The sequence below is a fragment of the Monodon monoceros genome, unplaced genomic scaffold (assembly GCF_005190385.1).
Source record: "Monodon monoceros isolate NGI ecotype Baffin Bay Population unplaced genomic scaffold, NGI_Narwhal_1 Super_Scaffold_15, whole genome shotgun sequence".
NCBI classification, from domain to species: domain Eukaryota; kingdom Metazoa; phylum Chordata; class Mammalia; order Artiodactyla; family Monodontidae; genus Monodon; species Monodon monoceros.
Window position 1 is genome coordinate 50,916,538 of NW_021703771.1, and position 17,162 is coordinate 50,933,699.

General features: G+C 34.9%; 1 protein-coding gene across 1 annotated transcript in view; it reads right to left on the reverse strand.

Moving 5' to 3' along the window:
• Positions 1-17,162, reverse strand: part of TRDN (triadin) — a 118,327-nt gene that overhangs the window by 32,301 nt on the left and 68,864 nt on the right. Inside the window, exons 3-4 of the mRNA XM_029224121.1 lie at positions 7,831-7,995; positions 6,749-6,781 (exon numbers count right to left, since the gene is read on the reverse strand). Coding sequence (XP_029079954.1) covers positions 6,749-6,781; positions 7,831-7,995 — 198 coding nt within the window. The remainder of the gene's footprint in view (positions 1-6,748; positions 6,782-7,830; positions 7,996-17,162) is intronic.

Genomic DNA, 17,162 nt, shown 5'->3' on the forward strand with positions numbered 1-17,162 from the left:
CTTTGTTGCTGCACGTGGGCTCTCTCTAGTTGCGGAGAGCAGGGGGCTACTCTTTGTTGTGGTGCGTGTGCTTCTCATCGTGGCGGCTTCTCTTATTGCGGAGCATGGGCACTAGGCACGCCAGGCTTCAGTAGTTGTGGCACGCGGGCTCAATAGTTGAGGCACACAGGCTTAGTTGCTCCGCGGCATGTGTGATCTTCCTGGACGAGGGCTCCAACCCGCGTCCCCTACGTTAGCAGGCGGATTCTTAACCACTGTGCCACCAGGGAAGTCCTGTCTCAGCCTTTTTATTCTCCATGATGTTGGCACCAAAATTTAATCCCTTGCTTTCATCGGCTTGCTCCTTCAGGCTCCAGTGTTACCAGTATCATTTCCATCACTGTGGTTCCAGTTTGCTTGCCTTGATAGAAATGAGCTCTTTTGGGCCCAGGGTTCACTACAGCTGCAACTTCTTAGAGAAGTAAGTCTCTGGATCATTCATCAGATCTCTCCTCAGCCTTTTTCATTCTGATCCCATCACCAAGCCTCACTGTCTGCTCTCTCTGCGTTTTGCCCCTTGTCCTCACAGGTCTGATCAATATTGGGCAAGACAACCAGAAGATAAAGCAGTGAGTTCCTTGAGCAGCCTGAGGGCAATATGCAGCAGTGCAGTTATGGAGCTGAGTTTTAATCTAGACTTATTTAGAGTAGTCGTCCAAAGATTAATGTATCTACTTAACGGTGTTACTAGGGCCAACCTAGTAACCAGTATTCTGAGGCTACGAATTTTAACAAGTTTAGTCACCTTTCCATTCTCCCTCCTTTTTTCACTCACAGTATTTTTCAGACACTTAAAGTTCTGCCTGGGGTAAGGCACCTAAGCTGCCAACAAAGATGGATGTAATGAAATCTCTGGCACAGAAACATGTCCATCTATCTTACTCCCAGTGACGTGATACAGCCTTCTGAATGGCCTAATCCTAAAGTCTTGAATATTTATGAAGCTCAGATTCCCTGGTTCTTCCTTTTTCACCCTGACTGCAAAGAGCTAATGTGGATTTCAATAAAGTGAGAAAAATACACAATGAAAGAACTGAGTTTAAATTTACTGGGCTCTTTTCAACCCCAGGAGCTTTAGGGAAATCTTAAAACACGATTATAAGGAGAATGTAATTTGTTTTGCTCTAAGTAAAGAAGAGCTTCTTCCTCTGCCATTGGCATGCATCAGGAACAATTTCACAGAATATCAGCCTTCATATTTGGGTCCTGTTCAAACTTCAAGATGGTTCCTTAGTTCAAAGAGCAAGTAGTTGGAAAGCAAGGAAATTCAAGATAATGTACAGGGGTTTTGGCTCTTTCCACAAAGGCAAGTGATAATTTAGCTCATAAGGCCACCATGTCCCCAAAATTGAAGATCAATTTTTCCTTCCCAAAAAAATGAGTATGTATGGGTCCGAAGGACTAAAAGTATTCTTTCTTAACTTTTAAGCTAGATGTCAGAAAGTGACATTATAAATGTAATTTCTTGTTAAGAGACTATTATTGTCTCCTAAAATTACATATTTCAAAGAACATAAATGCTGTAATGATTATTCTTACATACAGACTTATTATAGACTAAGGTTTAAGTAAGAATAAACTGTAAAAAGAGATAAGTATATCCATTACGTTGCACTTAGAAATGTTAGTACAAAAAATTAAAAAGCTCTATCCCTAGTAAAAATTATACTTTTATGAATGTTTACATAATCTGAAAAGTCCACATCACATGAATGTTAATACAGAACTATGAAAGAAAAATCGTATTAGGTTTGTGAGAAACCAGTATCTTTTTTTTGAAAAAGAAATAGAAAAATGCTAAGCTGCCTATGCTGAATAGACATATATTTTTAACTTCGCTTTAAAATACACTGTTTATTTAGCTCCTCTGCCCATTTCTTAATTTGGTTGCTTGTTTTTTGTTGTTGCTGCTTTGTTTTGTTTGTTTATTTTATTTTTTAGATTCCAATAGATACAGAGAACAAACTGGTGATTACTGGGGGGGGGGGGGGTGCAGGGAGAGGGCCAGATGAAATAGATGAAAGGGATTAAGAAGTATAAACTTCCAGCCATAAAACAAAAAATCACAGGAACGTAATGTACACATAGGGAATATAGTCCATAATTTTGTAGCAACTGTGTATAGTGATGGATGGTAATTGGTTTTACTGCAGTGAACATTTCATAATGCATAAAAATACTGAATCACTATTTTGTACACCTGAAACTAATATAATATTGTATGTTAATTAGAACTCAATAAAAATTGTATAATGTAATAATTTAGGATAAAATGATATTGCTTTATGTTTCAATTGTAATTCTTGCTTTAGGTATATTTCATCTAAACTTTGGTGCTGCCGCTCACTTACTTCATGGAAAATGTTTGCCATGTTAACTAATGGGCAAAGCCAGCCTTTGTTTTCAAATTTCTTACGTAAATCAAACTTACCCTTTTTCAAAAAAATATAATTTTGCTTTTCAGTTTAAAAAAAATTTTAGTGTGTATTTTGAGGAAATTATTATGAAAGTAATAAATTTTGCAACATATTTAAATTATTTGGATTTAATATAATATGTTTATTTTACAATAAGTTATAAAACAAGACAAACCAATATTCCGCTGCACATTTTTTTACTTGAACTAATGTCAGGTACCATATAAGTAAAATTTTTAGTTGTTTATGGAGCTAGGAGTATTTTTAAAAATTTGATATTCCTGAAATATACATGTTAGGGTGATACCAAATTTTGATATTTTACTTTTGGGAATAATTTTTAAAGTTGCAAATATAAAAGAAATAACTCCAATAATTTTGTTAGATATCATGATAAAATTTTATAATTTATAGGCAAAGTAGAATATATATTAAATCTATACATTTACATATATATATTTATTGATCAGCCAGCTGGCATATAGTGGGGATTTTTTTGTTAGTAGGAGGTAGAAAATACATATAATAAAAAACATATAGTGAATAAATGATACATAATATATTATGTATATATATACATACAAACATCTATATATATATATACATACACATAGTGAAATGGTTCTGCAAATAGTATATAATTTAATTTTTTGTCAATAGGAGGTACAAAATATTAAACATTTTATATTAAATGATATATGATAAGGTTTGACATCAGTTAGATTAAGTATTTCATAATATAATTAATTACATAAGGTAAGTTTTAAATTTCTTTTTGAACAATACAGAATTATTCTGAAATGCATCAGAAATGTGACATCCATGGGTTTATTCAATGCATCGTTAACAGTCTGGTTGCCTTAGAAATATTCAGTTATATTTAAAAGAATTAGTGTCACTAACCTACACTGCTTTGATTGTTTCAAAGTAGTTTCAAACCAGTGACACTTCCTAGGAACAAATATTGAGAATAACTGAAAAGAACTGCTTACATTTAAATTTTTAAAAGCCATTTTTAGCTTTCAGTATTTCCTATGGATGTTCTTTTTGTTTTGCTCTCAAGGGAGTCTCCCTCAAGAGCAATGCACTCTTTCACATTATTCAGCTAAATAAAAGGCAAAACCATTAAATAAAACTTGCCATTGTTCCCATCTCCCCACTCTACCTTATCTCTGACTTCAGAACATCCCATCATGACACAGAACACCTGAGTATCAGCACCATGCCTCTCCTTTAGCAGATATATGCAAGATAGGACAGGAAGGCCTATTGGTCTCTTTGGTTGGCATTCTAGCAATGTGAAGATGTGTGAAAGACACTTCTTTATCTCGTAACATAGAAGAATTACTATGATAACCTTGGATATGTTCTCAGGCAGATCAATTTTAGGAAAGAATACAAATGTAATTTGATTCCTTTGATGCTATCCTCACTCGTTTATCCCTTGGAAAGTGTGGTGTTAACATGTCCATGATACGTACCCTGGTGTGAAGAATGCTACTCAACAAGCTGATTCTAGGTAAACAAAGCACACCCACCCTACATAGCAAAGAATTGTTCCAGAATATATAATTTACAATGGTATTGGTTTTCATAGTTATGTTTTAAGTAATTATACAATAAAAATGTAATATTTTACAATGATTCAGTGCCTTCAGCCTGCATCACGGAGTATTTGAAATAGAATTTAATATTCAAAATTTTTGACAAGCTGAAAAGTAAATACGCATGAAGGATGTAAAGACACTAGGTACTACAATTAATACCCTAAAGCTATATTTATATATAACAACATAAGCCACAGAAGAGCAGATTCAAAAATTTCAACCATATTAATAATCTGTTTAATAATCAACCAGGCAACCCTGAGATTATTTGACTGTACTGTTATTCCATATCAAATTAAAACTGCAAACTCCACCCATAAATAACAAGGTAGCTAAATTTTTATTTTGGTAAAAATAGCAATAACTGGACAAATGAAACCAACATTTTAAGCACATTTAAATAAAATGCTTCATATAGATACAGGACAGTCAAATAAACAATGTCACAGCCTGATAATTAGGTAATATAAAATGGCTAAATATCATTGAATGTGTCTGAATGGGAAAGAGTACTAATGAAGAGACTAATAAAGACTCATTTAGACAGGTGAAAATCAAATATTTTAAGAGGATATAATTCTAGATTATCAAAAAAAACCTAAAAAACTTCTTAAACCACAATTTTAAAATATAGAATTTACGAAATAATTCATCATAGGATAGAGATAAGCTCATGGAATCTCTTCCCAAATAATAACATTAAAAATATACTTTTAAAAGCAGAATATGTATTAGAAATGCTTTGTAAAATATCACATACTGATTTAAAATTCATTGTTTCTATGACTCTACAAAAGAAAAGGTTTTAAATAAAAAATAATTGCAATTAAATATATTTCTTTTATAACTAATGTTTATTACAGCCTCTGTACCCAAGGTAGGATGTATAAGATGTTGCTTTAAATGTCCACTTTCTCATGTAACTCTGTAAATAATAATATTAAGAAAATATATTCAGGTGATTTTAGTCAATTCTCCTTTTAGACATTAGTGTACATGGTTTTAAATATATATATCCTTTAGACTGCTTTAACTAATGATCATTACTGACATTTTTTAAAAGTATCTTAAACAACTATTTAACAGTTTTTCTGTTGATTTGGTAAAGCAATACAATAATTTAAAAACAATAATTAAACAGTTTTGCGTGTATTTGCAACTTATGCTAATCATTTCATAAAACTTAATTTAAAAATAATCCCACCAGAAAATTCAAATAAAAAGCAATGAACAGATTCTATATTAAATACTAGATATTGATTTATGGAGAATATGATCTTATATGATATTCTTGTAGAATTTATTTTATAAATAAGAAAATATTTGTTTTTCACTCTTCCATATCCAAATGGAATAAATATATATACAAGCTGTAATTTCCAGACCATCACTGGTAACTCATTAGCTTAAACTTTGACTATGTTCTGGGCAGTATCCATTGGAGATCAGCTATAAAAAGACTCTGCTTTTTACCTCAAGAAGTTTATAAACTAATCTAGATTCTCCATACCTGGATTTGATGACTTAAGAATGTCTTGAGTTCTTGGGTTCTCACCATGGATTTGTGAGTAGGGCAACCCATCCTTTCTGCTCTCAATAGCTTCATAAACACTTTCATTTCTGAATGGCAGTTCCACACTTGAGTTTCACTACTTTACCTTTTACTGGGCAAGTTACAGATACAAATTTTCCAAATTAACATACACTAAGTAGATTTTATCCCAAACAGTGAGGTTATCATCATCTGTCAGGCAAGCCCGAAGCTCCAAATTTGGATCCTATTGCTTGCTCACAGTAGGTCTAGGGATATAGCAACAGAGGCCAGCAAGTTTTCCTCTGTAATAAATACTCCCAAGAGCTATTGCCCAACATGTGCAGCAATAACTAACTGGATTAAGTCTGGCTTTTATGTTTCTATCTCATACCAAATATACCTCAGGATGGTATCCTTTGCTCCCTATTATTCCTTCTAGACATAACTCCTACCCCTTCCTGTAAAAATCTCTGAGGCTTTTGCCCCACAGTTATAACCCCTTTTTCCCAGTCATATTGCTCCCATCTTTTGGATTTATGATCATTCCATTCAGTGACTGACGACGTTGCTTATTCCTTCAAGGAATCCCTGTAAACCACAGCCAAGCACACCCAGATGACTCTGCTGCTTTGGGATGACACATAGTACATACTGACTGCATATGCTTGTGCCTTCAAGATTATTATCCTCCACACTATCTCAGCTCCCTGTCCAATAGATATCACCTAAAATTGAAAAATAATACTGACAATAACATAAGAAAAAGAATAAAAATTTAAAATCTATATATTTGGCCACAGTGAGAATAATAAAGATCATGGGCATCCTCATCTTCTGGGCCATTTAGAAAACTATAGAACTCACCCCTCATTCCTGCAATTCAAATTCACATTGATCAGTGTGTAGATTGATTTGCACATCTACTGAAGAAGGTATTAATTAAATAATCAACTTAAAAATGATGGGATTAGCTTCATTGGAAAGAATCGAGTATTTCTTTTCTTAACTATAAATCTTAATCTAACCATTAAACAAAAACTCTACATTAAAAATAAATTGTCTGTAACAAAGTAAAATCTATTTAAGTTATGGTGAAAATCAACATTACCATAAAAGAAAAATACTTTTTTTCAAAGGTCAACACAACTAACCTTTTTTTTTCAAGGGAGGCTCCTCTATTTCTCCTAAACCAAGGCAAAAACAGTAAATTAGAAAAACTTTCAGCAGAGCATAATATTGCCTATTTTCCCATTTTCTTTCATTCATTTTTAAAAAACCATCTATTAGTTTTGATAATAGTAGTTCATATATTACTTTGCCTTCCAAATTCCAATTTTTAAGTATACACTTTGCCTATGTACATTTATTTGAGATAGTTTCACTTTTATGAGTTCAATAAAATTGTGGCAGTGATCCAAATTATACATTATAGTTCGTATATCATGTTCATTTCAGTCCTCTATTGTTCATCTCGACCTCTCACAGGAGCCAAAAAATACAAATTCAGACAAAGTCATAGAAAGGACTAAAATAATAAGAGCTTTCCTGGTAGTCAAGGCTGAATATGTAATTTCTGATGAGTAAGGCTGATCTTAAAAATGCCATCTAAAAAGCAGAATTACAACGCTTTGTTCTTTTCACATCCACTCAATAGCAGTTTACATGTGGTTTAAGTTTGTTATTTCCTTTTGATCATCAATACATTCTAGAGAGTAAATAGTTTAGTTGCATAATTGTTGTGACATTTAGAATGTGTCCCTCCGTTCTACATCTCCATTTGATTCAATTAATTAACTTTCATTGTGATTTTAGTAGGATTGCTTTCTCTATTTGACTGTAAATATGAATTATATGTATAACGTATTTATACGTATATTTAGTTTTCAAACTTGGGAAATAGCAGCCAATTTTTGTTCCTGAAGAAGCATATAAATGTGTTTCTATTGTGGTTCTGTAGGATCGCATAAGTCCCTCTCTACCATAATGCTACTCTAATGCAGCATTCAATTTTGACATCTTTGCCATAATGGCAGATAAGCTATAAGATGAAAGCCATATAGAGACCAATTTACTGAGTTTGGCAGCCTGTTGATAGGCTATTTGCACTCTGAAGTGTATTCGTTTTGGTTTAGCCTGACCCAAGTGCTCATGTGTGCTTAAACTTAAGCAAACTATTGTAATGCGTATGAATCATTGGTCCTAGCAGTTAGATATATTTCTATGTTCTTTGTACCTTTATCAGTGTCCTTGTCTCCATCATCATTATCTTCTTCATCACCCTCAGACGAGATGATGTCAGACAACAAAGAAAAGAAGCCATAGACCCAGTCCGTGGTTTCCTCCACAGCATCATGTACAAGTTTTAGAGGATCTGAGCCAATCTTGGAAATAGAGCTTGCTAAAAGTAATTAAAAACAAAGAGGTTTTGTAATCATTCCCAAAGAAACTAAGAAAAGCTGCTTTTCCTGATTTATTCTTTTAACACATTTAAGTTACTTCTAGTAACTTCAATGGATAGAATTAGGAAAAACTGAAGTCTGTAAATCTTCCCTTTCTTATATCCTAGGAGATATAAACTGTTTGTGAAATAAAAGATTAAATAATAAAAATGCAAGCAAGAAAACAGACACATTAGGGATTTCCAATATGTTGTTATTCTCATTCTAGTTACATGAAAGTTGCTCTGAAGGGTTAAGGGTAGCCTTTAAGATCTGATTGAAGAGGTGATATACCTAGAAATATGGTTTAAGTTGCACCTGATTTTTCATCAATCTGTAATTAAATTTTTAGATTTATGTTTTCCTTAATTTTAAAAACTAAGCTTTTCAGGGATTCTTCTCCCTTTGACATCTTAAGGGACTAGAATTATATCAACATATTATACTTTCTAAGGGTTAAGTATGCCAAAATTAGATTTTTACTCTGATTGAGATAGGAAGTCATTGGAAGGTCTGAGCAGAGGAAAAAGTGATTTGATTTATGTAACATTTGCCATGTTGAAGATTGAAAGAATGCCTGGTTGGAAACAGGGAGATCAGTAAGAAGCCAAATGAAATAATCCATAATCCAAGGGAAAGAAGATGGTGATTTCTATATGGGTGGTACCAGTTTGTGTGATGAGGTGTGATCAGATTCTGAGTGTATCTAAAAGATAGAATTAATGTATAGACTGACAGTATGGCTGTTGGATGTGAGAGAAAGAGAGGGGTGTGGAATAACTTCAAGGTTTTTGGTTTGAGAAACTGGAAGGATGAAAATACCATTTACTGAAATGGGGAGGACTGGAGAGAAACAGGGTTTGTTGCCCAGAATATTTAAGCAGCTGAGTTTTAAACTTGTTAAACTTGAGTTGTCTATTGGAACTCTATGTGGAGATGTAGACATTTGTATGTCTCAATATGTTCTACAAAAATGAAGCTCTAGCTGAAACTTGGAAATTCAATAAAGAATAGAAAGCATTCAAAGCTATGACACTGAATGTGATCACTAAGGGAGTGGACCTAGGAACATGCCAACATTTACAAGACAGTGAGATAAGTCAGAGAGATGAGGAAGAACCAGCAATGGATTCTGAGGAGAGAAGAGAGACAGACAGAGACAAAGAGACACAGAGGGAGATTAATTGAGAGGCAGAAAAAAAAAAGAGTATAATGTACTAGATGTCAAGTCAAGAAATTGTTTCTGTGAGGATAAAGTGAGCAGTTGGCAAATGTTGCTGATAGGTCAAGAAAGATGAAGAGTGAGAACAGAGCTTTAGATTTAATGATGAGGATGTCACTGGTGACCTTCAAAGGGCAATTTCAGTGAAACACATTCAAGACTAAATGGGAAGAATTTAGAGGTAGTAAGTATATTTTACTGTAAAATGACAGAGATTGGGCAATAGTTGAAGGACTAGAATCATAGTGGGGTTTCCATTGCTTAAGTTGTTCAAGTGGGAAGAATGTTCCATTTTTATGTTGATGGGTAAGATGCCATAGAGAGGGACAAGTAATATTAGAGATAAGGTTTCTGGGGAAATTTTTAATTTCACAGGATTCACAACCCATCACAAGGATGCCAAGTTACAACTGGTCTCAGGGAAACCTACCTCTATGATTCAGTGACAACTTTACTCTTTGGACCTTATTTCACTGCATTCTGGAGAGTGTCATGTGAGCAAGATATGGTAGTCTGAAAGGTGAGATTAAACCTTAAAGAAAGGAAATGAAGTGGAATTTTATAATTGCATTTGAGAGTTTTAAAAGAATTATGTGTAAGGAACTGGACTGGACTGGTACCATTAAAGGCATTTTTAGCACTAGTATATTTTATATCTAATGGAAGAATATTGCAAATGGGATTTTTATGATCTGAATAGATTGAGACCATTTCCCCATTCCTCTTCTTTCTAAGTGTTCACTGAGGAACTTAACAATAAAATCCAACAAAACAGATATCAGTTTAATTATCCTTATGCTTAAATGCACTATATATACACTTTGCAGACATGTATATTGCCTGGTTCTAAGATAGTCAAACCAGGTTATTTTCATGAAAAAAATATTTTGCTATCTTGAGACCAGCTTCTGACTTTCAGTCACATGGAAAACAACTTTAAAAACATATACAGATATGGATATAGATATATCTTTAAAAAGATAGTAGTCCTCAAGTTAATTCTTATCCCTTCTCTAAGACATCACATCCAAATTATAACAGTGGGGATAATATTATACAATGCAACTAAAACTTTTATAGATGTTTTCTTTTTTAATCGTACTTCTCTACCTTTCATGTTTCCATGAGTTAAATTACATACATTAAAATAAGGATCATCATAAAAATGGTAGTAGCTAACACTTTTAGGGTGTATATTACCTGCCAGGTACCATTCTAAGAACTTTATGTACACTAACTCACTTTTTCCTTTCAAAAACCCAATGAGGTAGACATCTCTATTTTAAATATAAGAAAACTGAGACAGAGGGGACTTAAATAAAATACCTAAGGCTGCATAGCTAGTAAGTAACGGAGCCAGATTTTGCACCATCCAGGGTATGACTCAACTACTATGCAATACTGCAATCAAAAAGCAAACAAACAAACAAAACCATGAATTCGCAATTGGTTCTGTAGTAAGATGTTGGATGAGAGATTCTGGGAGGGCTTTTCTTGCTGTTAAAAGGGGGAACAAGGACTTTGCTGCATGAGAATATAAAGCCTGGAACTGCTATAGCAGCTTATAACCATGAGGACTGACTCACTGAGGAAGGCAAAGGCTAAAAATGAAAGAACTTGAGTCAAGTGCAGCTCTCCTACCTAGCGCTGAACCACGCCATACTGAAGCCAGAGACAAAAGGAAAAATCAGTAACAATGCTTCTGTCTTTATTTAAAATTTTGATATTGTTCATCCCAGATTTTTGCATTCGTTTTTTTTTTGTTTTTGTTTTTGTTTTGCGGTACGTGGGCCTCTCACTGCTGTAGCCTCTCCCGTTGCGGAGCACAGGCTCCGGACACGCAGGCTCAGCGGCCATGGCTCACGGGCCCAGCCACTCCACGGCATGTGGGATCTTCCCAGACCAGGGCACGAACCCGTGTCCCCTGCATCGGCAGGCAGACTCTCAACCACTGTGCCACCTGGGAAGCCCTCATTTTGCTATGTTTAAATGCCTTCTTTTACAAATGAGTGAGTACCAGGATATTGCCATACTCAATAACAGATGTTATATTTTAAAAGTATAAAAACTTAAAAAAATAGTTGTATGTAATCACCTGCCCTGAATTACATAAATGATTTAACTTCAAAATCAAGCATCTCTGCATAGATTTTCCTTCCACTAGATTTTTAACATAGACCATATACAGAGGTTGAAATTCCCTGTAACCTTTTATCCTTACTCTCAGTGAACACTCCTCAGAATATGGCAAAATAAAAAGCTAGATTCATAAAATTCCCATGGTTCTTCTAATATTCATCACACTATGAAAGATTTTTACTTATGTCTGTGGTGTTGGGGCCTGAGGACAAAATAAGAGGCACTCAGGAAGAAAAAATGGGCAAAAAGTAAAGGAAGCAGTGGAATCTGGAGCCTGTGAGGGTTGAGAGAACACACTGGAAACTGCATCAGTCCTAAGACCTCCAAACTTCCCTCTTCAAAGAGGAGAAGCTGTCACCCTTTTCATGGAGTTAAATATGTACCTAGGCCAGGAGTGAAGAAGCCAAAGGAAGCTCTGGGAGGTGCTGGGGTCGCTGCAGGAGCAGCTGCTGTCCCATGCCAACAAGGTGAGTCAAGGGATCAGTGACAAAAGGCGTGTGCAACTGCCCCTGGTCCCCTGCAATGACCTCCCTGGTCCTGCTTGCCTCTGCCTCTCAAATCTCTCACACAATGATCCTTCTGGCTCACACAAACCCACAACTATGCAGGAGAGGGAATTCTAGAAAACATGGTTTTATCCTAGCCAAAATGACACAATACAAATCCACGACACCTAGCTTCAATAGTTACCATTTTACCAGTTTTATTTATATTTCTTCTCTCCCACATTTATCTTTTCTTTTTTCTAGTTTAGTGAATATTTTAAAGCAAATCCTAGATACTTAAATTCTTAATCCCAGATCCATAAATACTTCAACATGCATGTCTGTTCCATAATTTGTTTGATAGTTTCTTGTTTGAGGCACAAAAAAATGTCCAAAGTAAGTTTTGTATCTTTCTTTTGCCAAGTATGGAATCAGCCACTTCTTGAAGGAATCACAGTTCCTTTTATTGGGAAATGGTATTTTGAGACCAAAATTTGGTCAGCAGGGGTGCTCATTGAGTTGGATTTGGCCAAGAAATATGAAATTTCAGTCATGTGTTTACACTGACATTTCCAAGTAAAATCTGGAATTTTCACACACCACTTTTGCTATTAAACTCACATCTCTTCTGTTGAAAATCTGATTTCTTAATGATATCAACTTAATTACTTCATTTTTTTCTACAGTATACCAATAACAATTTCAAATAAAATGACAGCAATACTACTAATAACAATAAAAGCAGTGAATAGAGCTTTAGATCTCTTTTCATTTCTTTTCCTCATTGAACTATATCATACTAAGGACAGAGAGTCAGAATTGTATGTTTTAAAGTTATTTAAAGTAATTATTTTCTCTGGTTATGCAAATAACTTGATATAGATTTAGGTTCATTTGCTTCAGTGCATTTTCAAATTTTAGAGATTAATTTTAATTATTTAAATTTTTTAAAATTATAAAATGACGTTTACAAGTTCCTTAAGTCAAAACCATTTAAGAGCACATATTAAGAAAAGTTTTGTTGCCATCCTAATCCCTTGCTATACTGTCCTCTTCTTTTGACAGCTACCTAATTCTGGCTTATACTTTCATTATTTCATATATTTATTTCATATACATATTTATATTTAAAGGAAGACATCTAAAATTTTAAATAGGGGAATAATAAAATGAGATTTGCCATTTACAGTAATCTGGCCACAGAATGAGAAAGGAGGCAGAGGCAAGATTAGAGGCAAAGAGTAAATATATGGTTAGTGTAACAATTTTGGGGAAACCAAGGCAAGAGTTCTAGAGACAAGGTACAGAGTATAGAACAGAATCAACAGATGTTTGGAAAGTAGAATGGGTTCTTTTTGATCACTGAACGTTCATGGGTAGTGGGGAAAGAGGAAAGTATGTGAGGAGTCCCACTTTTCTGACTTAAGAAACTGGAAACTGGATTTGTAATCTAGGAGGCTGACCTGGAAAGAAATATTGGGTTGGCCAAAAAGTTCGTTCGGGTTTTTGTAACATTGTATGGAAAACCCGAATGAACTTTTTGGCCAACCCAATATAACCAGCTCAGTTAGGAATTTTGAGTTTGATGTTCCAACTGAATGTCAACGCAATTAGAAAAATGGAGAGAGATTAGGGTTAAAGATATGGACTGGGAAGTCATTATGTGTGAAAGTCAGTTATAAGCAAACTTCTTGGGTGAGTAGGTCAATTAAGGGGAAAATAAAAATGCTGATGAGCTGATTTTTTTTCAAAATAAAATAGCTTACTGACTCCCATGGTGGGAAAAATACATTTTCCTAAAACTTATCTTGCATGCTTTAGTTGTTTTGAACCGTGTCACTGTTTTTGGCCTCTAAATCTAACTATCTGGCCATTTTAGAGAAGGGTTGATCCTGTTACTAGATTGAGAGACATATATTAAAGATAAGCAGGCTAAGTATGATGGCAGCTTACTCATCACTTGTATGGGCAACACAAAGTCATCACAGCTAAAGCAATGGTACAAGGTGATATTGTCTAAGAGGGGCAAGAAGCTCATGGTGTCAAAGAAGAGCTATAAAAGTCATAAGAGGACAGGGTTTTACTAAGCAAGTGCCAGTCAGGAGTTCAGCAGTTCTAGTGCTGAAAAGCTTAACCAAGATGAAGATGTTAAGTATGCAAGTTGTTCTTTTGTTCACTTGTTCGATTTTTTTCATTAAGAAGTCAAGTGTGTATTTGAGACACTTCAGCATAGTGACAGAATAGTGTCAGGTTGTCTCTTTGAGGGGCTTGGCTAGAGGGATAGAAACAAAAAGGTTTGTAGCTAAATAGAGATATAGGGAGGTGAGGGAAATTTGCTGGTTTTTCCAAGTTAGAAAACACATAAACATGTAGAACGGAAGGAGGGAATAGAGGGGAGATTGTGAAGATACAGGAAGGAGCCACATTGAAAGCATACCTTCACGAGGCCCTTTCCTCTCATACACACCCAGACACACATATTTCTTTTTTTTTTTTTTTTTTTTTTTTCGGTACGCGGGCATCGCGGAGCACAGGCTCCGGACGCGCAGGCTCAGTGGCCATGGCTCAAGGGCCTAGCCGCTCCGCGGCATGTGGGATCTTCCCGGATCGGGGCACAAACCCGTGTCCCCTGCATCGGCAGGTGGACTCTCAACCACTGCGCCACCAGGGAAGCCCCCACATATTTCTTTAAGAGTGATAAGCCCTTTTATAAAACAAGATCTTCCTGAAGCAATAACTTGTACTTCTCTGTTAAATTAATTAAACAAGGAGGCCATTAGACTGAGGTGGCTCTAATACCTTAGCAGCCTTTGACAGCAAACAAAACCTAAGCCTTTAAGCGTCTCAAGGTTAAGAAATCAAACCTATGGACAAGTCACAAAGAGCCAGCTAGCCTTTCCCAAATAAGGCAAACACTTAAGCTGTAGCCAATCAAATGATTTCCTTGCTTTGCTTCCACCTCTTCTCTGTAAAAGTTTTTCCTGAACTCCTGTCAGCAGACTGCTCCCTAAGCATTTTGGGTTTGGTGCTGTCCGATACAAATCAATTTTTGCTTATATTCTTAAAATTCTGGATATGCCTCAGTTTATCTTTTAATATCCCAGATAAACACAGATTCCCAAAACATTGTCATTTTCTCTTTCTCTCCCTTTCTCTCTCCATCTCTCATCATCTTCTTCCTCTCTCTCTCCTACCTCTGATCTCTGGATACTGCCCATATTAGATTGCAATGATCAGGCTTCTCCATCCTTTAGTGAGAATCATGCAAAAAATAAAATAAAATGAAGGGTGAACACAAAGCTCTTGAAATGCATTAGATTCTAAAAGATAAAACCCATTTGAATTACAATTTTGAAAAAAATAAAATACTTGCAGATGTTAGATATTTAGATGAATTTAAAGCAAAGAAAAACTAGGATCCTGATTTAAAAGCAGTTTTGGTGAGCTAATTGTTTTATTGACTGCACAAGGAAATGACTGTCAGTTTTCTAATCTACATTTGAATAGTCATAGTGTAGCTCCAATCCTTGCCATTCAACATCTGAGGCATGAGCATTTTCCTTCTGATTTTTAACATTTTCTCAATTGAAATTTTCCATACTCATCTTTACTATTAACTAACTTCAGTATTTTAGAAATGTGCACTTGTGTGGAACCCTAATGAAATTAAACACAAGCATCTTTAGTTTTAATTGTGTGACTATTTCAATATTTAAAAGTTTCAAAATATGTTTCTAAGTTGTCCTTTGCTGTTCCTCAACTGCTACTTTTTGAGGCAATAAGAAGCATTAATGCAAATAAATGTACATTTCACCTCTCTTTCTCAATATGACCCCAATCAACCAATTTTTTGCTGGCAAAACTGTGTTGCAGGTGTTTAAGCCTGGAATATTTCCAGCTAGCTGGAGCTAGACCCATGTCAAATAAAGGGCATTTTACATTCTGAAACAAAAATCACAAACAACTTTTGGCTTCTTTTATTCATGTCAAGCATCTGTATAAAAATGGAAGAGTCTTACTATAATTTTATTAATAATCATGGTGTGGATGTTATTATATTAATTGAAAAATTAACTTTCCTTCCTCCTCTTAAAAATGTATATCTTAAGTATAAATACAATCCCAGTGTTACATGTATTAACAAGGAATGAGAAAGCAAGTTTTCTGTAGATTTATAGATTTCTATAGATTTGTTTCCAAGCTAATAGGATTAATTTCCTGGTAGCAGGAGAACAGTCAAAATATCATAGTACTCCAGTTAGATGACTTACTTGGATCATTATGTTATAAATTTAGCAGACCAGTGAAAAAGAAAGATATTAGATTTGGGATTCATACAGCAGTTAGCATATCCTGACTACGTACTGAATAAACATGTATTTCATCAAGTCAAGGATTGGTTTTGGAAACCCTTGACTATATTATATATTCTCTTTAGCTATTCTATTGCTCAGTGTTAGCCAAAAAAATAATTTTTAAAAAATAAATTTATTTATTTTTTATTTTTGGCTGTGTTGGGTCTTCGTTGCTGTGTGCGCGCTTTCTCTAGTTGCAGAGAGCAGGGGCTAATCTTCATTGTGGTGCAAGGGCTTCTCATTGCAGTGGTTTCTCTTGTTGCAGAGCATGGGCTCCAGGCACAGGCTTCAGTAGTTGTGGCACGTGGGCTCAGTAGTTGTGGGGCATGGGCTTAGTTGCTCTGGGGCATATGGGATCTTCCTGGACCAGGGGTCGAACCCTTGTGCCCTGCATTGGCAGGCGGATTCTTAACCCCTGTGCCACCAGGGAAGTCCTCAAAGAAATAATTTTAAAGTTTTTTTTAACCAATTAAAATGGAGAATGTAGGGTCATGAATTATGTTCTTACTATATCATATAAAAATAATAAGCCATTTCAGAATGGCTAGAACATTCCCTAAATGTGAAAATAAAATAGAATACTTTAATCATTGGATTACTATTGTGTAATTGGTAGAATCTATGTATATTCAAATGATATTTAAAATTGGAAATCATGTAGTCAATTCATCTTTTTGAAATATGCCTATTCATCTTTCTGAAATATTGAATAAGCTTAAAGTCATGAAGAATAAATTAAAATAATACCAACTACAATTTATCTAACAATTACTATGTGCCATTCAAAATTCCAAATGTTTTGTATATATTAGCTCATTCAATGCTCACAGAACCATATGAAGCAGATACTCTTATTGCCTACAGAGAATGAAACTGAGGCACAGGGAAGTCATGTCCCTAAGGTTACACAGCTACTAATTGGAGTC